Source organism: Aspergillus vadensis (genome assembly GCF_003184925.1).
Source record: "Aspergillus vadensis CBS 113365 unplaced genomic scaffold BO88scaffold_18, whole genome shotgun sequence".
Lineage (NCBI taxonomy): Eukaryota > Fungi > Ascomycota > Eurotiomycetes > Eurotiales > Aspergillaceae > Aspergillus > Aspergillus vadensis.
In genome coordinates, this window is record NW_020292056.1 from 201,464 (window position 1) to 229,456 (window position 27,993).

The window sequence follows — 27,993 nt, forward strand, 5'->3', positions numbered from 1 at the left end:
TCGGTCGGCAGCAGGGATAGCTTTACATTTTATTGGACAAGAAAAAGATAGCAGAGTATCAATTTTCAATATAGTAATCCAGATTAAAGAAGTATAGATCCAATAGAATACTGATATAAAGTATATCATGACCTGTATACAATGTATTGTATATATATAATAATGAATAGATTTATATTAAATAGAGAATTTACAGTGTTCAGTCACGACTTCATATAAATAAGAGACCTTTTTGGGATTTTTTCATATCTTCTATATTTCTTTTCTCTTTCTGATATTATAGTATCGTGTTTTTTTTTTTTGTTTTCCCTTATTTTCTATATTATTTTACTATTTTTTATTATCGCTTGTTATTCTTAAACAGGTATAGTCTAACAAATTTATTGTATGGTTTCTAATATTGGAATATATACCATGCCTTCCAAGATTTTTATATTTAGTATAAAGTGTCTGTAAAGGCGGATGTGCTAGAATAGCTAGACTATCATGGTCGGATTCATCGGGATGACGTATTGAGGTGGTTGTCAAACCCTAGGATCGCTTCCCTATCCCTGTTAGCTTAGCTTCACTGGTATACGTACCGTCGAACTAGATCGAGGAGGTATCAGACTGGTGGCTATCTAAGGGCGACTGGTCTTGGACAATAGAAGAGAAGGCCAGATAGTGCCGCGCAGCTATCCGTAAGTAAGTGCGGACGAGTGTTCTGTAGCTAAGCTTCCAAATGTATGGTTACTTAAAGACAGTGTTATTGAGCACGAAGAACAGAACTATCTAAGTACATGAGAGAGAGTGTCCTTATATATCCTATCCTTCATACACCGTATACCCTTTCATATACCCTATACCGTATGCCGTATACCTGATCATATACCACCCCATTAGGCGGTGGTGGTGGTAGTGGTGTCATTTACCCTGACCCCTCGCTAAGCGATATGCAGGCTACTACAACTATATCTCTACCCTGGTGTCTCTATTGTACATTGTCCCACTTCTTAAGGGCGAACTTTCAGCCTCGCCTAGGGGCCTGTGGTAGCCATTTGCCTTCGGTTCTGTCCTTGCGGATCCCCTGGTCCGCGGCTACGAAACCGTCGAGATGCTTCTGCAGAATCCAAGTAAGAAGGTAGGCGCGATTTCGCGGCAGCGTGTCATACAATCGTCGCGTGCGGATGGCCGGTAACTCGGCATCGATTCGCCGGAGGTGGCCGCCTTGTCGGGATGTCTTCCATTCACGTTCCCATTCTCGGTGAATGTTCTTTCGGATGGCTGCCCTTTCCTGTGAGACCTGGCGGCGAAAGGGATGCATCTTGTCTGAACCAAATGCTCGTTTGGCTAGCTTGTCTGCTGCGTCATTGCCAGGGTTATCACTGTGTCCTGGGATCCACTGGAGGTGGAGAAGAATGCCTCGCGCCTTTAATTCTGAGGCTGGCTGCAGGATGGCGTAGATTATCTGTTGTCCAGAGTTGTTCCGTGGGTTCCTGATTGCCTGTAATGCTGACATGTTATCGGAGAGGATTGTTGTCGTTTCGTGCTCTGGCGTTATCGCGGCGTTGCGCCTCAGGTTGACTGTTTTGAGGACGAGACTAATAGCGTAAAATATGCCGATGAGCTCCGCTGCATGGACCGACCAATTTGTCATCGGGCCTACAGAGAGTTGCCGGGATTCCACTACCTCCTGGTTTTCATTCAACTGCGCTGCCGCTGCACCAAGCTGGTTGTTCCGCCCAGATGCATCCGAGTAGACAACTATGCCGGGTGATGCTGCTAGGGCCGTGGCCTCGTCTTTCGCTTTGTCTCGGTCTGGTTCGATGTCGATTTCCACAAAGGCAGGGAGGCTCCACGGGCACCTTGGTTTCGGGTCAATTGTTTCCAGTCCGTCCAGTTGTTCAACGTTCATCGGTTTCATTGACTCGGCGAGGGGGAACCGACACCGGGCCCCCACGTTATCGCGTCACCTCCGGGCCCTTGCCAAGTCGTCGTGCATTGGGTGGCTACGAGGAAGTGTACACAGCTTGACTATGACACTCTGTGCTCTCTGCCTGAGTCGCAGGTGCGTCGGTAGTATGTATGTTTCCACTTCCATCGTTGCCGTTGCGATGGTTCGAAATGCAGACAAGATTCGAATTAAGGCCGATCGTTGTACCGTGTCGAGCCATTTGAGGTGTCTCTTGTCCTTGAGGGGGCTGTGCCAGACCGTTGACGCGTAGTCCATGATGGGTGTCACGCACGCCTGGTAGACTTGTCTCATCTGGCCGGGGCGGAGATGCCGAAGTCCTGCCAACGCAATGTTGGCCTTGGTCGCCCGTTTGACTACCTGCTGTACATGCTCCTTCCATCTTAGCTCGCGGTCCCAAACCACTCCGAGCAGCTTGGCTGTTGCTGAGGGTTTGATAGTTGCGCCTTGCATTGCTAGCTGCCCTCTAGTTTGCTCGTCCTTCTTTCTGGTGAAGTGGATGAGCTCGGTCTTTTCCGCGGCAAAACATGATCCTGTCTGCTGGGCCCACTGCTCTATGCGGGGGATGTCCTCATCCTGGAGCTTCTTGAGGTTCTCTTCTGCACATTTCCCTGCGCGCCACCGAAAGTAATCGTCGATAAACGCGGATGCGCCTCCGTAGAAGTCCACTGGCTGGTTCACCAGGTTGGAGTCAAAGAAAATGAACAGAATTGGTGACAGGGGTGAGCCCTGTGCTAGGCCCGCATTCTCCAGCGCGCATATTGGGGGTTCGAAGTCGTCCAATGCGATGCTCGCTGACCGGCCATGCATGGAACTGGCGACCCAGGTTCGCATTTTGGTTGGGATGCCTTTCGCCTTGAGCTGTAGGTCGAGGGTGTTCCCGTTGACCCCGTTGAATGCCCCTTTAAGGTCGAACGTGACCAGTGTTATCACTTTCGATGAGAGCCACGCTCGGTCGATGGCATTCCTCAGAACAAGGAGAGCCTGTTCGGTGTTGCGACCCGGTCGGCCGCCAAACTGCGTATTTGGTAACAGGCCGTGTGTTTCTGCATAGTACGACAGTCTTTTGGCTATGACGGCTTCGAGGATCTTGCCCAGTGTGTTCGAGAGAAAGATCGGACGGTACACGCCAGGGATGGTATAGTCTGGTTTCCCTGGCTTCCGCAACACAATTATTTTCGCTCGCTTCCACTGTTCTGGATAGTATCCTAGATTAACGGACGCCGTGAAAAGCCGAAGAATCGCTTCCTTCAGCCATTGCCACAGTTGCTTCCATACTAGCATTGGCAGTCCGTCTTCTCCGGGTGCTTTCATGGGTTTGGCAGCCTGGAGGGCCCGGTGGACCTCTTCTTCTGTGAGGGACGCCCACGGTATCTCTTCTCTCTGCTCCGTGTGTGCCTCGTCCTCTGGCTGCGCCATATTAGGAAAGAAAGTCTCTATGAGTAGCTTCGCTTTCTCTGCGTGGTCCGTGATTTCTTCTGTCTCTCGTCTTAACGGTGGTATGCTGGCATGACTCTCGCGCGCGTGTATATGAGATTGCTTTCCAGAGGTGGCCTTCCCCAGCGCTGTCGAGAAACTCCTTCCAATGGGCTGTTTTTGCTTTTTCAATGGTTCTCGTCCACGCCCGGCGCTTCTTACGCATGTCTTCGAATAGGCTTACCGATACCTCATTATGCCGTCCTCTCTCTGCACAGCTTTCCTGCCATTTCCTCCGCACCCTGTTGACCTCGCATTGCTGTATCTTCAGTTCTGGGTTAAATCACCGTTTGGAGTATGGTGATGGTTTGGCGGTTGGCGTATACGAGTTGACTGCGGAGGACGTGCATGAGATGAGTTGCGCCACGGTGTCGTCGAGCTCGGCCTTCGTTTGGATCGGGGGAAGTCCTGACATCTGAGCTTGGACAGCTTCTCCGATCCGTCTCCAGTCTGCGCGGTCGTACGCTTTTTGAGGATTGCGACCGGTACTGCGGGCCGGCTGGAGGGACCAGTCCGAATAGGTTGCCCGATGGTCCGATCCGTAGTGGTCGTGGTACAGGTGGCACTTCACGAGCTTCCCCGGCGTGTCAGTTACGGTGAGATCAATGGTCGAGTGGCTCCCCGGATGGCTCATAAACCAGTATGTGGGGGTGCCTCGGGGTAGGCACGACTGGAGTCCATGTTTTTGGAAAAAGTTGACAAGTTCTTCGGCTAGTTCGATTGCCCCATGGTGGACGCGGTCCTTGCACCACATTGGGTGGTGGCGGTTGAAGTCCCCTGCCATGATAATCGTGGTTGACTTGGGTGCGGTTTCTGTCACTTGTCGGATGCAGGTTTCGATCTCCCTCAGCATGGGTTGGATTGAGATTTCTTCGTGGTTTTGGCTGTAGTCCATGTACGGGACATACACGGAGAATATTAGTGTTTGCTGTTGCGTGGTCCACAGCTTGACTGCTGTGACATCGGGGTGGTTGCATTGTATCCGCCGATGTGACGTTGTTGAGATCCTTCTGCTTACGTAGAGTAAACTGCGTTTCTTGGGAATGTCGTCTAGGCAAGTTGATTGGTAGAGATGCCAGGCGCTGTGGTTCACATGTGTGTTGCACGCCGTGAGTGGTGCTTCTGGGATGAGGAGTATGTCTAGGTTTTGGGTGTGGGGGTCGTTTATCAGGGCCTCCATGCCTGATCTTGATGTCCAAATGTTCAGTTGTAGTAGGCGCAAGTTTGGTGCTGTCATTCTGTAAAGGGGGGTTTGGCCGGGTTCGGGCAGCTTCGGTCGTTGGTTGGGTGCTCTCCACTGCAGTCAAGGCACCGAGCCCTCACTCCGGGAGGGCAGTGTCGTAGCTCGTGCTCGGCCGCGCAGTGCCCGCATCTCGCCTTCTCCTTGCAAGCCCAGGCGAGGTGGCCGAATGCCTGGCATCGGTAGCATCGTCTTTCTTTCAACCGGTATGGCATGAGGCTGCCTATATATTTTTGGCCTATCAGAAGCCATTTGTCCATCGTCCATTCTGCCGCCTCCTGTGTGTCAAACCAGATGGCCAATGATCCATGTTTGCCTATCGGTTTGCCCCTTGGTTTCAGCCAGGCTACCTGGCTGATCCGATGGCCACGTTGTGCCATGTTATTTTCTTCCACGATCTTGTCGATAAAGGTTCGTTCACTTTCTGGAGCCAGGAAGTCTTCGGTTGGCGTTCTGTGTGCCACAACCGCAAATCGTGGTCGAGCGAGTTTGGTGTCGTTGCCAAGTTCTTCGAGCCAATTTGTGTTGGATCTTGCTATTTCCGCTTGGGACTTGTTTTCGAACCGTATCACGTACCCGGTTCTGGTGGTCACCACGCCCAGAACCTGTATGTCCTTTGTCTCGTTTGTGGTGGCGAGTGCGTTCTGGATGTGTGCGACTGCTGTTCTGGGTGGTAGGTACCTCCTGAATGTATTTTCGCCTCCATCCTCCCCGCCCTTGCCGTTCGGTTTCGTGTTGACTCGGATGCAGTTGTCTTCCTTGTTCTGTTTTCCTTTGTTAAGCAAGGGGTAAATGGTGGCCGGCTGCGCCTGGTCTCCGCCTGCCGCAACCTGGGCCCATGACAGGCCGTCGCTCGTTGTATTTACGGTAGTGATTGCGCTGCGTAGGGACTGAAGCTCCTGCAGGATGTCTTCGTGGCTAGTTTGAGAGCAGGGTTCGAAGCCCCCCTGCGGCGGTGAGGCTATCGTATTTTTGAGGTCTTTGAGATCCCGTTGCACTTCTGCCAGGGCCGCTCTAGGTTCGGCCTTTATTCTCTGTAGTTCCTTTTGGCGCACTTCGTCTCTTTTCTTGATCTCTTCCCTGAGTCTAATGAGTTCTGTGAGGAGCTTTACTGGTTCCAAGTCCTCGTTGTCGGTCAGGGTGGTGTCTTCTGGGGCTGGTGCCTCTCGCCCTGCTGACGCATCGCTTTGGCTCCTCTGCCTGCCTCGAGGGTTTGATTTTCGCTGGTTGCGTGCATTGTTCGCTTCGCTTTCTTCTTCTTGCTCACGAGCATAGCTGTTTGGCGGCCTGATGGTGCGTTTTGTGGTGATTTTTCGTTTTCCGTTCGGTCGGGCGGTTCAGGGGTTCGTGTTTCGGCCCGACCCGGAAGGGGGCCCGCCCGAAGGCATCGCAACGAACGACGAGAAGTCAGATATCACCTCTTTCGCTATATCGCAGCTCTATTCGAAAAGATCTTCCAGGTCCCCTCGCCCACACCTAGCAGTCCCTTACTAGTTCCAGTAGACGGTAGGCCTCGCCAAAACCCGCCCATGACCCAACACGCCCCAAACCCGCGTTTGGCGAGGTTTACCTAGTAGGCAAAGGCTGCACATCAGCGTCACGTGACCATCTCTACACTTTGTCTACTCCATTGCTCGCTCCCAGCTACGTAGCCTTAGATAGTGATAATTCAGCCCGTATGCCATTAGTATAATACCAAAGCTTCTTGGCAGCGTTGATTAATACTGTAAACGAAGCAATTTGCTTTCTTATCTTACAGTAGTCGTCGTATAAAACAGGAATTTACGAGCTTCGACATCCATACAACAGGACATCCGAGTAGCGACAACACTAACCCTTCTTGACCCTCCTTTTCCAAGATACACTGAATTCCGTAAAACATAAATTAACAAAGAAAAGGACAGTTGCGCTTGCCATATTCGCTCAATGATCCTCCCGAAAGTGGAACATTAATTACCCAAACAGTCAGCTCATCATGCTCCCGCACAACTAGCCGTACAAAGAGCGCGGTCTGGCTGAGGGAGAGAGGTGACGCCAGCATCAGAAGTTCGGATCGTATGGAATTTACCTCTCTTATTCCAAAAAAATGAATGGCCAAAATACACCGGGCTGACCAAATTCATACGCAGCGCCGTACCCTTGGACGGTTTTATCGAGCAAGTTTTTTTCGAGTTGCAGTGTTATTTCCGTTCCATCGAGAATATTCTGTAGATTTTGACATGCCTTGTTAAATAATATATCAGTCGCACCCCTCTGCGGTAAGTTGATCATTCTGCCTGGATGGGTAATATTGCTGTGAAGAGAGATATATTGCAGATTCGGCAGTTGGCCGTTTAGCACGCATTCCGCTATATGGGCCAATAATTGCGCTATTAGTGATCGGCATTCCCTTATCGCAAGGTGTTTCAAGGAGGATGGAAATTCAGGTGTAGTGCTAAGATACACTTGATCGAGTATTAGGTACTCTAAGACAACGAACTGTTTAAGGGAGCCGCCGAATTGGGAATCTCTGAAAATTGGGGGATTGGCGAACGGGTCGCCAAATGACAGTTGGAGAACCCGTAAGCTATCCCGTCGGCAAAAGAGCAGTGGGTATAGTCGTTGAGGACTTAATTGATGATTATGAGAACCGCACTGCCCACAGTAAAAGGCGGTCAGATTTTTGCATAACCCGACCAGCGCATCAATATCCGTTTCCTCGATGGAACTGCCACAGAGCGAAAGACTTGAGGCAGAAACGGAGCTGAGAGGAGTAACATCTGCATCGTCTGTTTTGGGTGAAGCTTGCCCACCAGAACAGTATTCGCTGATCTGTATCTCTCTCAGAGGCAGCAGAGAAAGGAGCCGGGCAATATTATTCATATTCATTCTATCGTTGTAGCGGCCTTTCCGGCAGCGCAGGTGCAATCTTTCGAGGCTGTTTCGGCAAGGTAACGATGTATGCGCATTCATTCTACCTTGGGCTAAGCCAATCAAGAGGGATAGGCCTTGGGGGTCAAGAGTGATAACCAAAGACCTCAGATTCTGAGTGCGTGAGATTATCAACATAGAAAAGATGACGGAGTCTCCGATTTCTGTACCAAAACGAGATGCATCTATGTCACTCAAATTGATATTCTGGGCTTCCTTTTCGAGGAGGTGAATATCTGCTACTGGCAGTTTATCTTGGTTGACAGCATTGGAATTATTTTCCCCCTCAGCCAGTAGAAAGCCTGGATTGTCGGTATCAATATCAAGTTGTTGGACATGCGCTGCTATGTGAGGGCAAGTAGTAACGGTGCGGCAGAGAAGGAGGATTGATAATAGTACATCTTCAGGGCCTAGGATAATCTCGTGGTAAAGAAGCGGCTGGGCGATGGCGCAGAATTTCTTTGATACCAAGCAAATATCTTTCAAAGCTGCAGTAGTCTCCAAATAGTCCAGGATTATCAAAATAATCTCTGGCGGTAGGTCGCTGAGTTCCATCTTCGAGACTCGTCGAAGAATCATCGAAAGTCGGGGCGAGAGCTGACGTCCTTCTCACTGCTACACGAGATGTACCCCGCAACGTGGACCTTCCAGTCGACTAACGGAACGAGGCAGTTGTCGGAGCTGCCGTAGATCAGTAATCCGGGAGCCCACACCGCCTGCGTGAGAAACTAGAATGGCTTGTTCATCCCGCCCTCGAAGCCTAACCCTGGTTCGCTCACATACGACGATGTAATGATTGAAAAATAGAAGGAGTAGCAATAATTGACAGAAGGGAGTATCATATCGAGTTAAGAGGATAGGGTGGCTGCGTACTGTCCACTGATTGCCTTAGTCCCACGAAGGAAATGAGACAAATCCAAATCCACAAGTAGGTCACCCAATAGGAGAACAATCAACCACTTGCCACATACGATAGTCATCTAGGCCGCCTACTTGTGAAACGATCAAGCATCTAAGTATTCTATAACTAGGATGAGTCGTGTGATCAAAGCAATAGGAACCTTCGGAAAGGAGAAACCAAATAGTAAGTTCGCTTACACCTCTGATGGCTGATTAGGAGGGACTTCCAAGACCTGTTCGCCAAATTCTATAACTGTCGACTAGGGAAGGCTTGATTGCGTAAGAATGCTATATAGGCCTGTCATAAGCAGTATGCCGGTTGCCTCAATTTCTTTCAGAGCACTTACAGAGATGCCTTCCAGCAGCCATAGTGGGTCCATGCTGGAGCTTGTTAAGCTGTATGCTCGATGATATAGCGGAGCTTTTACCCCCGCGGATCACTTGAGGGGCTGTCGCTGTGATTTTTTTTGCTAGGCATGGGGTCAAGTTGAATTTCATCTTCGCCATTTGACTCTTGGTATACAGGCTCATGGCCGTGCTGTAACTCTTGAGCTAAAGGGGGTCCATTAGGAAGGATATTTGTTCTTTTATTTTGTCGGAAAAGGGGATCTGCCTGGTTAGGTGAGCCCAGTAACGACTCCAGACGGTATTGATAATATGGATCGTTTGGGAAAATAACTGCAAGTCGGAGTTTGTGCATGTGTGTGCTCAAAACAGATAATTTTGTGGGTACAAGAAAAGGATTTGCAGAAGATGTGAAGGACGCAAAAGACGCTGGAAACGGAGCGTGAGAGCTCTTTGCACATGTCCATACAGGGAAAGGAAGTTGGGTGCTTATGACGTCATGTTTCCCAAGCACGTTTGGTTAAGTAAATTACGGTCGGGTCCGCCACACGGGCGGGTTGGCCACCCTGTATTTTGTTACGGCCCACTACTAGTCAATCTACTAGGAAGGCGGACACGCCAAGCAGAAAGCACCGATAACGACGACGAGGAACCAATGGACAACTCATAAGTCCGGTAAAGCCTTGGTTTGCTGGAAGGAATGTCGATATGGCATACCAACAAGGTGTTACAGACCCCTGCTAGTTGAATCCACTAGTGAGGCGGACGCACCTGGCAGAATGCGCCGATAACCGTTGCGACGGATCAAATGGCAATCTTTATCCAGTAGAAAGTATGAAAAAAGTATACGTGGTGACACCACTTTTACAGAACGAACCGTACCTTTAGAAATTCAAGAGCGAGCGAACACCATCCACGCGGCGAAGCAGACGTACCTTCTACACTAAGTACAACGTATACGATCTAAACATATTAAAACCCACCATGTCTATTCAGGCGGTGGTCTCGAGCTGGTTTAGGCGACCGGAACGATCGTCCACAATCGGTGCATCAGCTATGTCTAGCGGCATTGCTGCCGAAGGCTAGTTCTGCTGTCGAAAGTCCTCGTGCAGAGCCCGCACTAGTAATGATTGAGTGTTTGACGCACAAATGAAAGAGGAACAGAGCGAGAGATACTGACTAATGATCCGATTGTCACTAACTAGTCAGGTGACATTCTGGGCAAAGGCGCCCTACCATGGTCTCTTCTCTAGTTCGACGACTCTTTCTATTAAAGCAGTGGATACCTCGTACACAAACTCTGAATGATCTTTTCGGATTTCATCAGATTGACGTGATTCCTTGAGCGTACCGGAATGTCGAAGGGCGAATCTCATAAGGATTTCACGTAGGTCTGATCTTGGCGGACTCTGGGACCACAGACATCGCTGACAACTGCGAGAGATCCGCAGTCGTCCCAGTCATTTCTCAGGTTGGTGTCCAACTCCCTTTTGGATATATCTTTCAATCCTCCAATCAAGTATTTCTCTGCCACAATGTGGATTTGCACGTTAATGTGCGCACGCCTCCACTGCCATGAAAGAACATCTTGGGCGATACGCTCCGTTGGTGATATTCCCTCTTGGGTCACAGAATCATCCTCCGCAGCAGTATCACTTTTCACAGCGAGATCTTCCGTAATCTCCGGTGAGTCGTCATAGCTGCACGGTAAAGGAATCCAAACATTTTTGAAACGATGAAAGGGTCATCGGGAATGTATACGACGCGCGATTTAGCTTCTTATGTGGAAATTAACGATCAGTCTCTGGGTGTCACCGCTGATACATTACTCTTAGATTTACCATTTGCAGCCTTGTCGAAAGATGGCGACTGTAGGCACACAATGCAACGATGAACGTGGAAGCTTGATGATGGGCATCTGACTATGAGGTCTGAGAACTGCCTACTCTCTTGCATGCTTCGAAGTACGTGTCAGTTCATATGCAAACCAAGATCAAGGAGAAATACCGAGACAACTGCGCTTTGAGCGTATCAAAGCCCGTACGTAGTCTTGATGCATCAGGTTTTGTCGCTTGGGATTGCTTCACTCTAGAGTGACGTAGTTGGGTTTTCAGCCTCCGGCCCCTTAGCCGGATAAACATCTGAAATCCAATATTGTCGTTTGCAACAATCACATGCCTTCGTGCTGGAGTCAGTTAGCGTGGACAGTCAAATTCACTCATGGCAATCATCCTAGGAAAAGGCTCTCCTTTATAGCGAACCCCTATTGCGAAAAGTACTAAAGACCTCATAGTTCATACTTGTACCCCCGGATATTGCTCTCATTTGGACGACTGTCGAGATCCTTGCCGCGGGTATATGTACCTTGGTAGTAGTAGTTTTGTCACCTAATGCACAATGGGTTTAAAAATAAACAGATGTACTAAATGACATGGCGGAACTCGACAGAATTATATTTTACCTTCATAGCGGCATAGCATGACAATGACCAAGCAAACGACCGCTGACCCGGCTCGTTATATCAACATCCAGCAGTCGTTTATAGGATTACCGCCACAAGGTCTCCGAACCAGCAGCATTCCACTATAAGCCACCTCAACTTACGAGTGAAAAAAATAAAGAGATAGAGAGAGAGGGGGGAGAGACTAAGAAACGAAAACAACAAAAGAGACTGCACCGAAAGGCAAAGCCAGTCAAGGTTCCGCTTCCAAAAGATACTCTGCAACCTTATCGCTGCTATCACGAAGTATCCCCACAATAACTGAGACAGCCATGGGATAATCCCTTCAAGCTAACACACAGGTGTTAGGGATCCCTCAGCACTCCGTCAAATCCCACCTAATTCTTCCCACTAGGAGGAGTATAAGTCGAGCCACCATTGCCGTTATTGTAATAAGTGCTCCCATCGGGGTTGGAATAATAGTAGGATCCGTTACTGGAGGAAGAAATTTATTAGAACTGATTTGGCAAACTCCAGGTCCGAGTAGAAGAATAATAATGAGGGGGAGGAATGGAATGGGACGACATGACTGACCTGTTTGAGTAGTGGTAGGTGTTTGAGTTAGAGCTGCCAGAGTAGTCACGGGAGCACCAATGGTTTCCCTTTTGGACATCAGACCTTTAGCTAAGGTTTTGGATCTACAATATAGGGTGGTACTTACCTGACTGTTAGTGCCGGAGCCCTTGTAGCTGAAGTCTTTCCCAGACCTGGGCATGTTTACGATTTGATCACTGATGAAATATCGAAGGACTTGATTGATGCAGTGAGTATTTAGAAGCTAGATGATGCGGGCTGCTGGTGGAGGAGGAGGGGGAGGAGGAGGAGGAGGAGGAGGAAGAGTGAAAGATAGGGTCAGGCGATTCAATGTGAGGGGTAATTTGAGCCCCGCCAACGACCACATCTGACGTCAATGGGCGACCACTCGCTTCAGGTGCATCCGAGCTACTCTGCAGCTGAGTGATAATGTATTTCTTGCTTTCACTCGGTGCTTCTGGTATATTACTAAGTGTCTTTCCTAGAGTAGTTCTGATATCTTTCTTAAAAAGCGCGGGATTATTTCTAACGCTTTAGTTAATTATTAATTTAAGGAATTCTGTTAGCAAATAGGTAAAAAAATTAGAGATTAATTTAATACCTCTATAATCTTCCCTGTTCTAATATAGCTTTTTTTACTGTTAAGATGTACAGTGCCAATGATCTCCGGAGGCAGATGTAACTCATTTGGGGCTATGTGGTGATGATTTAAGTAATGTAAAACAGGGAATACCCATTTTTTAAAAAAAAAAAAAACTTTCATTTAGGGCGAAGGAGTATTCTAATAGTAGTAGTTTATTATAGAAATCTAAATATAAAGAAATAGGCAATTCTCACTCAGGGTGTATAAATTATGTTATCAACAAGCTTATTTACATGAGATATGATTTAATATCGCAAAAGATTATTTGTGCTTTGGATAGTAGTATTACTGATATATATATATATTGAGGTAAGTGATATTTGAACTAACTTATAGGCTGGCCTAAATTATCTGTAAGGCAACCTGTTACGACAGGCTGTTTGCTGCCCGAAAAGTCATCCACTGATAAGATATTTAATGGGCAAATGGTACTTGTCCTTACAGACTTCCTATGGGTTGTGTTTGCTTTGAAGTGGGGCCTCCGCTTCGGCCAGCCAAGTTCTTAAGCTAGTATTAAATCAGTATTCCAGAACTGATGAGACTGCCGTGGAATTATGTTTCTAAAGAAAAACCTGCACCATGTTATTTCTTTTTTAGTAAATAAATAGAGATGGTTTCTTGATTTTCTTTTGGGGAAATAGGCTATTAACTTCCTGTATGATTAGGTCTGAATTCACTGGATTAAATTCAGTTTTAATATGTATGCTAAAATATTAATATTAGAACTAGTTAAGCTCCTATTATGAGTACTGCCAGCCAGGATACTAATCTTTATTTGGGTTGGCAGGTAATATCTGTGACACAGTAATATCTAGACTTAGTATATGATGAGAGAAGGTTAGTTTGTTAAGTAATAAATTATTAATCTGGCTTCTTATTTTTCTTAATATTTAGTCTTAAATTTATCTTTATAGTAAGAGTCAGCCAATACTCTCTAGTCCTTTGACTGGCAGTATTTATTTACTATAATTTTTAATGCGACCATTACTTTGCATGAGGTGATTCTATTGATACACTAGTTATTAGAAATATAGGCTTAAGTTATACTGTGTTAGCTTATTATTTAATTATATTTTATTATCTTTTTATCTTTTTCTTAATGGCCTCCTTCAGGCTGCTTACTCTAGAGGTAGAATATAAGTTCAGCTGACTTATTATATAGTTATTAACTTTTACTGGAGGATACTTGTTATTCTTAAATCTGCAGTACTTGGATTTATACTTTATGTATAATATATATTATAATTTAGATGGCCTGCTATCCTTGAAAAACATTTAGGTCCGCAAGAGGAATAGTAACTAGGAAATTAAAATAAAAAATAATAGAAATTTCCAGAATACCAGATTTATAAAAATATATAATCTAGAGGAAATCTCTTATTACCTGAAATTTTCTATAAGTACTAGTCAAACTGAATTTACTAACTTTGGACTACGGGAGTTGGCTTTCTTTATAATATTTCAGCAAAGCTGGGTCGCTGACAATAAGTTTATAATTATTCAGGACATTATGGATTTTAATAATTATAAAATTAAAGAGGTTGAGCTGTAATATACTCTTCCAAGAAGTTTTAGTTCTATCTGTACTATTGAGGAAGAACGCGCTCTGAGACTGGAGAAAATAGACTTCTAGATCTACAGATTCATAACTTATTATATATAAATATTTCATATAGGTCAACTGAAAGATAAGCTTGCAGTATTTTTTAAAAAGTTATTAAATTAGATTATCTGCCCTCGCTTACACTGGACTGGGATAGACTGGTTATGCATGTGGCTATTCTAATAGTAGGTAGAGACCAGAAATAAGTAAATATATATTAAGATTAGCAGATTTAATCTTATGGAATAGCTTGACTAAATAAGTTAATCTCAGTCAAGTCTGCTTGCTCCGCATATATTAGTCTGAATATTATGGAGTTCATGCCAGGACAGAAAAAAAAAAAACTAAATTAATAAAAGAGGTATTTTAATATATTCTTTCTCTATTTATATTAAACAGCTTATAGCTTCAGGGCTGATAACTGCATGCTAATCTGTATAATTTTTTATAATATCAGGAAATTATTTTTATAAAACTTTATCTTCTGTCCAGTCTCCCCCTCGCGCTAATGCTTCTGCTACTGCAGGCAGAAAAATACCCAACCCCGTGGATTTCCTGATAACATAGCAATGATCATTCGCAACCATCCCATCTTCGGTTGCTAATAATATGCCAGGTAATTTGGCTCGTACGGCACCGGCGACGTCGTGTCAGGCGAGGCTTCGTTGCCTCCAAATATATGCATGTCAGCCTCCAAAGCCGCTTCCGAAAGACCCGGAGTTGTTGAACTCCTATGTATACTCTTTAGTGCTGCTTTGACGCAGTTTCCGATTCGTCCATATTCACCAGCGGCACCATATACCCCGTCCATGTCACCGGTGGGCTAAGACTTAACGCCGGACGGAACATCGAGCGGAAAGATCATGAGATTGAATCTCAGGTCACAGTTAAATAAAAGCAGCTGTTCTCTAGCTTTTAAAAATTTCATGTCCATGTTCTTACGCATCATAGATATCTTTACTTAATAAAGAATTCTAATAATATAAAAAATATTTATAACCCCCTGTCTTTCTCATCAAGGTGGCAGCTGATTGTAGCACAACTAGATTATTCAGTTAAAGATATTATAAGAATTTATTAATTGAAATTCACTATATTTCTTTATTCAGTAAAATTCATATTCTGGAGTTTGGGTAATTCTCAATACCTGAAAATCTATCTTATACTTTATTTCAGAAATTTCCAACACAGCACCCGATATTGGCGGTAAAGATCTACCCGACTGAAACTAATGTATATACAAAAGGATAATCTCACAGGAGAGTACAGGCTAAGATCTTTTTCATATAAAAATTAAATATATTACTTAGAATATAGCATGCAGAAATACTTCAAGGGCTTAAACTATTTTATATCTCTTTTAAACTATCTTAAAAGCAGCTTATAAAATAACTTAAATATATGATAATATCAGCACCACCCGCATGTTTAAACAGCAGAATAAACATGAAAACTTTTTTAGAGACTTTACCAGAAGAGATTTTTTGTCTGATCCTAGACTATTTTTATTTCCCAGCAGTAAAAAAGATTTCGCGCGTGAGCAAGCTTCTCAAAGAGTAATATTTATTATTTATTTTTAATAATATTATTCTAGATTTTACTAAAGGGAGCTTTGCCTGCTTAGATAATATCAAAGAATTCTAATTATATTATTTTATTACATCTCTAGGATTTAAGTTAGGTAGAGCCAAAGCAGGTAATATTTCTTATTATAAAGAATATTAAGTAATATCTTTAGATAATAGTTATATCTAGTATATTACACTACTGGCTTTTCCTATCTTGGGCCAGTGAGCACCGCTGGGAACATGGTAAAATCCACAGAAAGCATATATATTATATTTTCTAATACAACCCTCTGGATTGTGAATCAGTCCAGCATCAGCAATACTGACATATAGTAAACTATTAATTTTCTAGTATCTTTCTCTTAATTACAGAAAGTAATAATCTATATCTAAAAAAAGAATGATATAAGCGTACTACTGCAAGATTTACTAGGTTTATATATACTATATTAGGACAGGAAGTACAATATAACTCAGGTCTGTATTCTTACCAGGAGTATTAGCAGCTCCCAGTAGCAAGATCTTGATTTAAGAGATATTTACCTTTTTAACCTATTTTACCCTGCTTTCTTAATTAATAATAAGCACAGCGAGCTGGTAGAATACCTTAAGCATCTTTTCCAGAATATTTTATCTATACAGATTACTAGTGATAATTTTTTAATTAAACTTCTCTGTCAGTACAGCATCAGTCTCTAACAGCTTAACTTGAAATCTTTGAAAATATTATTTAATATACTAAAAAGCTTTCTTTATACTAATTCTTAATCTGTCTATATCTTAGAAATATTTAATATGGTTCTTATTCAGATGTCTAATTACAGACTAAATTCTCTGCTAATATAATAATTTTTAACTAGAGGCTAGAGCAGCCAGCTTTATTCAAGAATTCTTATTTACTATACTAGTACAGTGAATATAATATTCCTCACAACTCATTTGCTTGAATAATATAGACTATAGAACTCAAACAGTTATTAGCTTGATTAAGGTCTAGTTAAGAGCAAGTTAATTATAAAATATGATTTTCTTAGTAATATCCTTATCTTGAAAATTTATATATATATTTATTAAAAGAGGGGCTTATTCTTCCTGCTTACTTAATTTATAAATCAGCACTACTTTTTATAATAATATAAGTAACCACTCTTCATAGATAACTTTGGATAGTCTATAAAATATATTAACTAAACTTATCTCAGAAGGCCTTTACTGACTCTTATATAAGCTGATAATGGATAATACTAGTTATTATCTACGCGAGGGCAGCAGCCATTGTGTGTTTCAGAAAATAGTAATTATTAATCTTTATAGAATATTAAGAATAGAAAAATTATTTCTATTTGATTAATTTAAATAAAAATTAAATAAAGAATTATTTAATTACTATAAAGACTCTGCTGTTATTGCTAATATTATACCTGGTAGACTTAAGGCCTTCCAGTTGCTAAAAGAAGGAGAAAAAGCCTGCTGGTATAAATAGATTATTAAAACTATTAAAAGAATATTAATTAAGATAAAAAAGATTACTATTATTATTAGATATTTTATATTTTATTCTAAGTAAGATATCCTGGAAATAATTCTTACAGAAAGTAATCTTAAGATTTTTATATATATACTATATTTGGATAAGCCCGCTAACATAGTATGGCAGCAGCACTAGCAGAATATATAAAAATATAGGATAAAGCTGCTTGGTCACATAATCTAATAATAGATTAAGACTAAAAAAATATTTTTATATTAATTTTATTATAACCACAGTATCCTGTTCTGTCTGGTGCCATCAGAAAATATTATTAAAATAAAGATTCTTTTGTTAGACTTTCAGAAGCATGATAAAATCTATAACTTAAGTATAATAATAAACTTTCTTAATATTTCCATGCGCTTTAGTTATATTAATTTAATCAACACTTTTCTAGTCCTGGACGGGGACAGAACCTTGTGTGCTGGAGATACTGGAGACATACTGTAAAGAGTATATAAATTTTAATAAAATAATATAATACTATTAAAAGTTATCTTCAACAACTATCTGAGATATTTATATACCATGTTCTACCAGGTATCATTACTCTACGAGCAGTCATTTAACAATAATTAATTTAATAAAATCTATACACGCGTGGCGTCTTCAGTTAAATTATATCTTGAAATATTTTTATTACTATACTATGCCTAATTTAAAAAATATATTAGTGCAGTGATCATAACCTGCAGATTATATATAATATAGACTAAGATTCTTAATAAGATTAATCTTTCTCACAAGGTCATCGTTGTCAGAGATAATTATATTTTTAATAGATTTACTATTATTCCTGGTATAAAGACGGCAATAGTAGACTGTCTTAAAAAAATATATTATATATATATCTAGACTTTTGGTAATAGCCTGCTCGATATTAACATACTGAGCAGAGCTGATAAAGCTATTATTATTATAAAAAATATTAATACCAGAAGCTAATTAATAAAAACTGAACTAATAACAGCTATTAAAAGTGGTTGATTACATATATACTAATTATTTTTACCAGAAGAAATATTATTATACTTAAACATTAAAAGGCTTTCTACAGTTCAACTGAAATTACTAATAAACTTAATTAACTTCTGATTCTATGTATTCCACAGCACAGATATAAATGCAGCCAAGCTATTAACAACAGCTATATAAAATATTAGAATTAATAGTCCTCTTCTCAGAGAAGCATATCAATATATTAAATATTACTTATTAATAATCTATTTATCTGATCTACTAGGCCTTGAGACAAATCAGATACCTCATATATAGGAATATACTACTGACAGGTTCCAGCTTTTCCAAGAGTCAAGGACAGTAATAATAGCATTAATATAAAAAAAAAAGCTAATAACCTTCGGGATTAATAATATATTTCTAAATATAATATTCCTACACGCTCATTATGTAGCGGATATTAAGAAAATATATTTAAAAGACAGAAATACTGTTATATTTATAGATTCAGTTATTAATACCGGAAAGTCTGTCTTGCAAATGGCACAGCATATCCATAAAATCAATACAGCTGTCCAGATTATAATAATTACTGGTATAGTTTAGAAAAAGGCTGTATCTGTTTATAATCTATTTTATACTTTTACGCGCGAGGGAAATTTTAACCTTGTTACTCTTTATTTCTTAGTTAATAAATACTCAGGTAGGAGCTCAGCAGATACTAGAAACAGACTTTTTAATATAGTACACTTAGTATGATAAGAAATGGAGTACATAGCAAGTCTTATATTAATAAGATAAAAATATAATATAATATATTATTTTTTCTAATTATAAAATTATAATATTATATTAGTGACTAGCCCTTTCTGCCTGTTTTATTTTATTATAGCAAGTCTTGGCACTATATTAAATTATAGTTATTTATACTATAATTACCTAACAGCAGCTTTCACCGACAGCTAGAAGACAGCAGAAAGCATCATTTTAAATAAAAATATAAAAAAAGATTAGGCTTATATACCAGCAGCAACTGCAATATATAAATAATCTGGAACAATAACAACCCCAGCTCGTGGCCCAAAAACATCAGGCAGAACGCAGAGTGCGGACTCCGACCATTCTGGACAGAGCTAAGCAGAATCCTAACAGTAAAGTCCAGTTATCTAATCAGCACAATATAATAAGATATCTGACGCGGTGTAAATAAACCATGTAATACACAAGCCACAGGCGAGTCAGGCTTACCATAAAGAAAAATAGAATCAGGATACTCAGTAAGTCCCGCATAATCAGATTACAGAACCATCAGGATCCAGCCACATTCAAGTATCCCGTCAGAATTATTATCAGAAAGACCCGGATCAAGTAATTCAGCTGACACTAAAAAGTACTACATCACAATCAACATAAATAAATAATATTTCAAAAAAGATTCAGCACCAGGATTCACAGCATCCAGCCATAAAGCAGGAAGAAGAAAATTAAAATAAAAAATAATAATAATATATTTTCCAGTAAACTCAAGCCTGGAATAACCAGTAGAGAATCACTAACTAATACTTAAAATAAAGAAAAGAATTACCAGGAGCATCTCTAGGATTATACTTCTATAATTAAAATATAAATACCAGCGAAAAGTCTCTCTTTAATAATAATAAAAGTATTATAACAGACCTGGTCTCTCTTATAATTAAGAATAACTAAGCAGGAATTAAATAAATCAAGAAATTTTTTATATAATAATTATAAGACTCTTTTCACCTTCTCTTTCCTATTTCTAATACTGGTAATCTATATAAATACTTGGGAATTTTCACTTACGGCCCTAATGGCGCAGGCTGGTGAGAAGATGAGACTTTATTAACAATAAAAAATAAATAAATAATACCAAGTTTTATAATATTTGAGAAAGCTGTATACAGCTGACTAGATATAATAGAAAATAAAGATTGGCTCTGGATAGCAGATAGACCAATGAGATGTGTTATATGCCTCTGAGGCTCGTCCGAAGTTTAATAGCAGAAAGTAGATAAGAAAGGGGGAGAGGTGTTTCTTTATCTACCTATTAATCTATAATATTATATATATAATATAGCAACTTCTAATAGACAGATTCTCTGAACCCACTGACACCTATACAGAATAAAATCACATAATATATAATTATCAATCAAACGCATTGTCCTGACACTTGGAATTTAATCAGTAAACTATAATAACATAGAAAATCAAGTCCATACTTACCATCTGCTAACACATCTTATTATCCCGTAGCAGTTCCTGATAACTTTCCAGCTCCATAACCTGAACCCATATCTACTCTGGCTTATACCAAAGACACATGCTATCTCTGCTTTCAGTACAGTAGCCAGTATATACATAACTACCATAATTATTATATATCTCTTCACTACCAAGCACCTGAGTACTGCCTGTACCATTTCTTAAGACTAGAATAAAGATTAATTCAATATCATTTTATCAAGTAAAAAAACAGTCTGTGTACTAATACCTATATAAAATCAGAGCATTATCATTATCTTCTACCTAGAAATAATTAAGCCTTGATGCCCGATAGATTAACTATCTATCCGGAAGGCAGGTAATAGGATTATAAATATCTATATTCTTAAAAATTTAAATCAGATTAATCTTGGTGAATTCAGAATTACTGAGTTTAAAAATTATATTATTACAAATGGTTCTTTCAAAGAGTTGTGGTTTTATTAATAAGAACTATCAGTTAATAAAAATTATAAAATCTCTCTAACAAAATATCACAGTTATCTTTACACAGCCAGATAAATTAATAAAGACAACAAATTAGCCACTCTTAAATTTAATATCAAGATCTATGAAAAGAAGTGTATCCTGTAATAAATAAAAGAAATATTAATAAAACCTAATATCAGCTTCAATACATATACACAAAGATTATAGTTAAGCCTTAACAGCCCAAGCATACTCTTACTTAACCTCCTTCGGACACAGATCCTGCATGCTGTATGCAGATACTATCACTTAGATAATATATGATACAAAGCTGAAGGACTGCCCGGTAGACTTTTTACCTTAAATAATTCATAATCTAAAGAAGTATTCTATCAGCTGGCATTTTTTATATACAGGACCTTGGCCAACATACCTACTAATATTATCAATAATCACCTACACCTGAAGCATGGATTTAATCATAGAAGAAACTTATCAGAAGATGATTTCCATTACACAATTTAATACTATCAGGAGAGGCGAAGACTAGAATAATATATTTAAATCTTTAAAATACTTTTATTTAGTAGTCTTGCTGGAGTCTAAAATATTTTTAGATTAAGTAATATATTAATCTTTATTTCCTCACAGAGCTCAACTAATATGCGGAGAATATAAATAACCAGAATTATACAATTCCACATCAGTAATACTAAATTATTCAACTGCTTTTAGTTCCCTCCAGAAACTAAGACCTTACACTTGTCATTAATAAAAACTACCCTAGATCTGATACTGACAATACCGTTTAATAATATAATTGATAAAGTCAACCACAAAGACTCGAATATGCTGGAGCAACAGCTTAAAGCAGTATTCAAGATTAATAATTATAATCTTTTATTATAAATAAACACAAGATAAATACTAGAGTACTGCTATTCACTCCTCACTTACTAACTTAAGCCAGATTAAAAATATCATAATAATCACACATGCTTTTACTAAGATAGATACCAGCCAAGTAATCTCTGAGTACTTAAACTAGCTGTGAAATTAAATAAAGATTTTCAAAAAAGTCCGGTCAACAGAAAATAATTAATAAAATATATCTCTAGCTACAAAGCCTAGAAAGATTATATAAATAATTTTATTATTCAAGCCTGCTGTGCAGTCGCACTCTTGCAACATATAAGATTTGTGTTACAAAATATGTATTAATACTCAGTATAAGTTAAAGCCATGATATCTTATAGCAGAATACTTTACAACATTTCCAAATATACTGTTACAAACTTAAGATACTGCCGTATTGCGGAATTTCCACCCTTTCTAAGCCAGTTTTATATTTTATCACTCTGACACAGCAAATTTACTGCATATTCACAGAGACAGATTCAAGAATCCTAGAATACTTTAACCATTTCACATCCTCCAGGTTAATGATAACCAAGCAACCACTCAAGTCATCCCACAGCATATTATACCACTCACTATCACAGTGGATAACCCCACACAACCGGAGCACAGTCAAAGCTCTGTCACACTCTTGGTAGAAGAAGCGGAAATTCCCATCATAGATAGCATGCTGAAGCCGTGTTCCAGACCAGCTCAAGATCATTATCTGCGCCATTAACCTGCCGTGATACTAATATACAATACAAGGCTTAAAGTCCCCAAGACAGACAGGAATGTATTATTCCTGCAAGTTCCGGAGCCAGTGATAATTATCTACTTCTGTTCAAAGACAATGCTGCTTCTCCACAGTCATTACTTTCATAATCACCATGTATCCGCGGGAAAGGAGAGTGGCTTTGATGAGATATCCTGTCCAACCACAAACATGCAGCTGTTCGAATCCAAGTTCCCGATCTCAGGCCAGTTGACGATGGAGCTGGCATGTGAACTCCTGCGGTCCGATGGAGTGTCTCCGACCACCGTGGAGTTCCCAGTTGGGGCAATTCTTATCCAGTGGTTCTCGGTTAGCCAAGCCGCGGATGCACGCAATGGTGCAGTATGGTCGCGTAAAATGTCCGTCTTTCAAAAAGTTTTTTTATTGCTCTGCCCGGCGCGTATCCTTTCCCTTCCCCTCGGTTGTTGCCTAGGTCGCTCGGTCGGCTGCGCGACGTTGCTGCGGCAGATGGCGAATGCGATTACTGCTCAGTGCCGCTGCCTTCAATGGACGAATGCTTCGGTGTAGATGCGCCTGGTTGACAACGAGCGCGAGCGCGTGTGTTGTACATTTTCCGAACTCGTTTCCAGTGGGAGGGCCAATAACTAGACGCCTGCGGGTCTTTACGGGAGGCTTCGGAAATCTCGCTCAACACGTCGAATTCGACCTTGCGAGTTGATAGGTTGTCGTATGCCACACCGTGCTATTTTAGAGTCCGAGGTTCGACGGCCAGGGCTTGAAAAGCGAACGCAAGCACCTGATCGATAGCAGTCCAGTGGAGGCGCAATTCACCGTCGGCCTGAAAATCCGCCTGCACATCTTCATTCGGGATACACAATAACTATGGAACAATGGTGGCATCATCCTTTCGAAGGTGGAGGAAAACCAAAGCCTCCCCCTGTGCAGATGTAGTCGTATCGAACGCCACTGTCCTTCATGTATAACAATATCTGAGTGACCATGGCGGCGACGAGGCGAGTTGGCATAAAATCCAAAGGTGTCGCCTTCCTGTTCAATGACATCCCGAGTCAGATCCATCGGTGTATACCCGCCACCCCACCAATTCAGGGATCGTCACTTTGTGCGGCGCTTCGAACTCCACTGCATAAACAGGTATTGCCGTTCATCCGCCACAAGGTGCACGCAGAACTGGTCGTCACGCGGTTCCACCCTTCTTCTGTCTCTGCGCGGCTCCTCGTCCCCTTCCTCAACCTCATCCAAGCCTCGTGTTCGCCGGTCGTTACGGTGTCCGCGCGTCCTCAAGAATCATTTGCTCCAGGCTGTGCTCCAGCGAAGTTTCCGACGGGTTTGTGCGATCGTAGAAGGTGACTCGGCCTTAGATGCCAAACTCACATTAAAGGCGTCCATCGTCTCGCAAAGCCTCAATGACCTTTTCGACAAAGTTGTCTACCGTGTCTCGGCCGATATTCCGAAGAGAACCTCTAAATAAAGCGGTCTGTTCTGGATATTAGTAACGACATTATCGATTTGGGTATCAGAAGGGAATAAGGGGCGAGAGGGAAAGGCAGCGGTGCGGTCGAACTTCCCCCAGAATTCCTAATAGTTGGGGGAAGTCAAGCCACGGGACGATGTGCTTGGCGTAGATGATCCCTGGGTCGCGAGGGTTGCGAGGGTCGCAAGGGTCACATCTGCCTCAACTTGGATACAGTAGCTTGGGACAGAGAATTGTGGCAGCGATCAAGAAGGCAAAATAATGTGTTGGGTTGCACTCCGTTCTGCCGCTTCTTGTGCTAGTCTCTCTTCCTCCTTGCGGCGCTCTGCCGCTTTTCGCAGCCTTTCTTGTTCTTCGATTTGACATCACAATTCGGTTATCGTTTCCTCCTCTGTTTGAAACGAGCACTTAGTAGATAATCGAGTATAATCTTAACTCAACAACGTTTGGGGGTGTTGTTTGGCGGGCGCGGGGAACAGAGTGCTGGAGAGAATGCGTGTTTACCAGCTTACTCATCAGTCCATTATTGCCTCAGGCATCAATGCATGTCTGTCTCAGACCCATTCGTCCCCGCAGAATGCGCCGGCTCGATGATACCTAAATATGCTATGTAGTAGTTATAAAGTTCGATCCTTCTTATTTTTGGTAAATGGAATCACCGTAGCGGGACGACTCTTGATTGCGTCACTATCGATACCCACAATCCGTTTAATATAAGCACTGTGGAGGATGCTTCCGTTGTACGATCTTGCTGAGATGAATTATACAATCAAACACTAGTCAGCGAGAACCTTTTCCAAACACCATTAATTGGCTCACCTCTCTCGTTGACTGCCCGTTTGCGTGACGATGCTACTGGATGGTTGTCTTTGAGGGTTCGACACGACGTAGTCATTACCCATTGGATCTCATCGACAAGTGGAGAAAAGTCCATATTTCCCCGTCTATTTTACACCGCGAGTTGCTTTCATGCTGTGGATGCCGTCAAGTATTTGCTATCGCTGTATATTCGACAAACAATTCGTTCCATGTTATCCCTTCGGATTGCGAGGTGCGGCCTACACTTTGTCAGTGGATGACCGTTAAAAGGGGACAGACCGGAGACGCCTATGTACCAATTGTTCTCATGATAGAGGCCATTGGTAGTTGGAATTGCGATACAAGATTTGGCCATTTTGTTGGAATCGTATTATCATAAAGACGTCGATGATGGGTGTTCTGGGCGCTGGAGGACACCTTCGCGCATATTTCTCGCCAGCTTGCGCAGAGTGGACGTCAGGTTATATCGTCTGTCAATCGGCTATATCCGCAAGAATTGTCCCTCCTTGTCGGTACCGTGCATCAGAGGTTCAGAATTACCTTTGGCAGTACAGAAATTGTCCTATAGGAGCGGTCAGCGATGTTTTTGGCTTCTCAAGCAAACCACAACCGCACTCCCACTTGGACATCGTGCGAGCAAAACGTATCATCATTTCGTTCCCCTGGCTCACCAGCTTACTTGTGTTCAACGGCCATATCCATAGCATCTGGGTGATTGCCGTGATCATGTCCCAGGGCAGAGCGCACAATGACGAGTCATACAATCAGCCCATATCCCTCTCCAACATGCTTCAAATAATAGCAAGTCTGGGTATCGGGGCCGTGGTTGAGGTGGACGCACGGAAAGGGAGACGCAACCCATCACGCGCGATGGTTAGGAGAAACACTGGTCTACATTAATCCGATATTACTCACCCGCTTCCCGTCAAATGACGGAGCCGAGCTGAAGGCAGCGAAGCAACACCGAATTGGATGTCCCTTTGAAGTCGGCGTCTCTGAATCCCATAAGCCCTCTTGGGAGAAGAAACGAAATATATTCCAGACCTGGATGGTGGAGGATGTATCCTGCCCAACCTTTAAAAACCAAAAATAAAATCCCATAACAACTTGGTCGCTTACCTGTAGTAGCACCTCCTCAACCGCAGCAATTTTTTCTTTCGTGGCAACAAGTCAAAACGAGCACTTGTTGTCATTTGGTGTATAATGTACGCAGGCTTCCTGCAACTCCCACTTCAGCAGAGTAGTATCAGTAAGTGGACTCGGGGGTACAGTATTATTGAAACACCTTCTGGCCCAACAATGCCCTATCCTCACTGGGCCTGGAGATGTTAACTCGGCCTCAAATCGGGAGGTCAGCTTTCTAACTCCAGTAAGAAGATTAGCGAAGCGTAGAACATGAAAAGTCATATCGAATGGCAATTTTGTATAACACTTTGAGACACAGAATGGTTAGGAGACAATATACTGTAGCACGAAAGCTGGCTGTCCTTGAGCGGCCCACGAAAGTGACTTTATAGACCACGCACTTCGGTGCCAAGCATGCTGCTCTTTACCTGATTAGGAACACTATACTAGCCGGGCAATTTTACAGATATCAATGTTCCGCAACTTCTCATGGCACATACCCGTTCCAAAGAAGATGGTTCAATGGAATACCTGAAATGCCCACCCCGCGAAGCTTTTCACCACTTTTCCACCGGCTCCACCTGCCCTTTCCCTTGGTCTGTAGGACATATAGATCCCCAGGCCCGGGTTATGATAGACCGCGATCCGGCCTCTCAAAGGCTTCCACCACATTCTGAATGAGAAACAGATGGGCGTCTACGCGTCCGACTAACCATGAGGCCATATGATGATGTTGGTCAATGAAAAAGCAGAATGAAACCCGTCAAAACAAGTGGGCAGTTTATCCCACAACTTGACCGTTCGCGTACCAGCGAGGGAAACCGTGGTTTCAGTCGCACACAGCCTTAGCTGGTCATTTTCGGAAACCCGTACTTCGTTTGAATCATAAAACTACCTTTTTCTCACCCAGTTGAATCTACAAATCATCCGACTGAACGTTATGGCTTTGCCGAGTCACTTGAGATGAGGAGAGTTTGGGAGGGTGAGTATTGCCTCCATGGAAAACCCGCGCATCAATCCCGTTGATATAGCCGAGGTCAACATTGGACGGTGATTCCGAGCACGAAGGCTTCCAACGAGAGCCTTCCTCAAACGCCCGGCCATCGAGCTGAGCTAACCTAATTTTGGTACTGTAGCAGGTCATGGCAGAGAACCACGGTCGTTTATGACTGGTTTCGCGTCATGTGGTCCAAAATTCATCCATCATCAACAGTCAATGGAACATCCTCTATTCTGACCGAGCCAGCTATGCATGAACTTCATTGTCTGGAGCAATAAACAACCTTGATTAGAAGCAACGCAGGTCATCTGTTTATAAGTTGGTGACATAGGTGCTGTAATAGCACGGACTACCATAGCTAAAAGCAGCATGACTACTCATAATGATATGTGATGAAACTCAGGAAATGCAGAGTCGGGCAATTCCATTGCTGCGAGCACAACCGCCTGGCCCTCTAGATAGCAGTATCCACCAAGACAAACACAGCGAAAAATTTCTCTGTTCTTCAACGGACAGATTCTGAATGTCTGAGTTATTCCATCTCGATACACGGTATCAGCCTGTATGTTGCCACCGTTACCCTCTGTTTATCATGACTGCTGGTTCTGGTCGACCAGATTGCATGGCGACGTTCCGCGGTTTCCCACCTCAAGCCGGAACATCGACCCTTTCGTTTTGGCCTTATCCATCCGTAGAGTAATCCAGAATGGCGTGTCTAATTCTTTACCTCCATGCCAAGGGCAGTATCTCCAGAACCACAAACAGCGCAATCATACAAGACCTGTGTCAACGCCTCAGAACGGGGAATATGCGAGAATCAAATAAGAAAAACCCACTACGGGGCTTATACCCCTGAATAGCGAGCAAGAAAACTTCAGCGGTAGAGCTGGAACTAAGAAAGCTCCAACAAACCTTATTTGAGCTGCCGGTCACCGTTGCCGAGGAATTCCTACTCATTAGACCCGGGTCAGTGAGCCAGGGAAATTACCTAACCAACACAATGCCATCTCATTCGTCCACAGTAAAGGCCGCAGATGAAGTTGCATTC

At 42.3% G+C, this 27,993-nt stretch overlaps 6 protein-coding genes across 6 annotated transcripts; 4 read left to right on the plus strand and 2 right to left on the minus strand.

Annotated features, from left to right (window-relative positions):
* Positions 1 to 6,339: 6,339 nt before the first annotated feature.
* BO88DRAFT_83232 (uncharacterized protein) lies at positions 6,340 to 8,528 on the minus strand. Its single transcript, XM_025713174.1, has one exon. The coding sequence runs from the start codon at positions 8,154 to 8,156 to the stop codon at positions 6,741 to 6,743; it is 1,416 nt and encodes a 471-aa protein (XP_025560853.1). The 5' UTR covers positions 8,157 to 8,528; the 3' UTR covers positions 6,340 to 6,740.
* Positions 8,529 to 11,669: 3,141 nt separating this feature from the next.
* On the minus strand, positions 11,670 to 12,037 carry BO88DRAFT_306535 (uncharacterized protein; the record flags this gene model as incomplete). The annotated part of the gene is made up of 3 exons (XM_025702436.1): positions 11,670 to 11,757; positions 11,857 to 11,924; positions 11,984 to 12,037. Coding segments are annotated over 3 exons (210 nt in total), but the record flags the coding sequence as incomplete, so codon positions are not given.
* A 1,561-nt stretch (positions 12,038 to 13,598) lies between these two features.
* Positions 13,599 to 14,132, plus strand: BO88DRAFT_427252 (uncharacterized protein; the record flags this gene model as incomplete). Its single annotated transcript, XM_025708980.1, has 4 exons — positions 13,599 to 13,628; positions 13,662 to 13,726; positions 13,826 to 14,047; positions 14,069 to 14,132. 4 exons carry the CDS (start codon positions 13,599 to 13,601, stop codon positions 14,130 to 14,132), a joined length of 381 nt encoding a protein of 126 aa, XP_025560855.1.
* A 7,479-nt stretch (positions 14,133 to 21,611) lies between these two features.
* BO88DRAFT_466302 (uncharacterized protein) lies at positions 21,612 to 21,904 on the plus strand (the record flags this gene model as incomplete). The annotated part of the gene is made up of 1 exon (XM_025711468.1): positions 21,612 to 21,904. A coding segment is annotated over one exon (174 nt), but the record flags the coding sequence as incomplete, so codon positions are not given.
* Positions 21,905 to 23,508: 1,604 nt separating this feature from the next.
* BO88DRAFT_455549 (uncharacterized protein) lies at positions 23,509 to 23,998 on the plus strand (the record flags this gene model as incomplete). The annotated part of the gene is made up of 2 exons (XM_025710873.1): positions 23,509 to 23,854; positions 23,889 to 23,998. The coding sequence occupies 2 exons, from the start codon at positions 23,509 to 23,511 to the stop codon at positions 23,996 to 23,998; spliced, it is 456 nt and encodes a 151-aa protein (XP_025560857.1).
* Positions 23,999 to 25,055: 1,057 nt separating this feature from the next.
* Positions 25,056 to 25,638, plus strand: BO88DRAFT_83344 (uncharacterized protein; the record flags this gene model as incomplete). The annotated part of the gene is made up of 1 exon (XM_025713175.1): positions 25,056 to 25,638. A coding segment is annotated over exon 1 (431 nt), but the record flags the coding sequence as incomplete, so codon positions are not given.
* Positions 25,639 to 27,993: the final 2,355 nt, after the last annotated feature.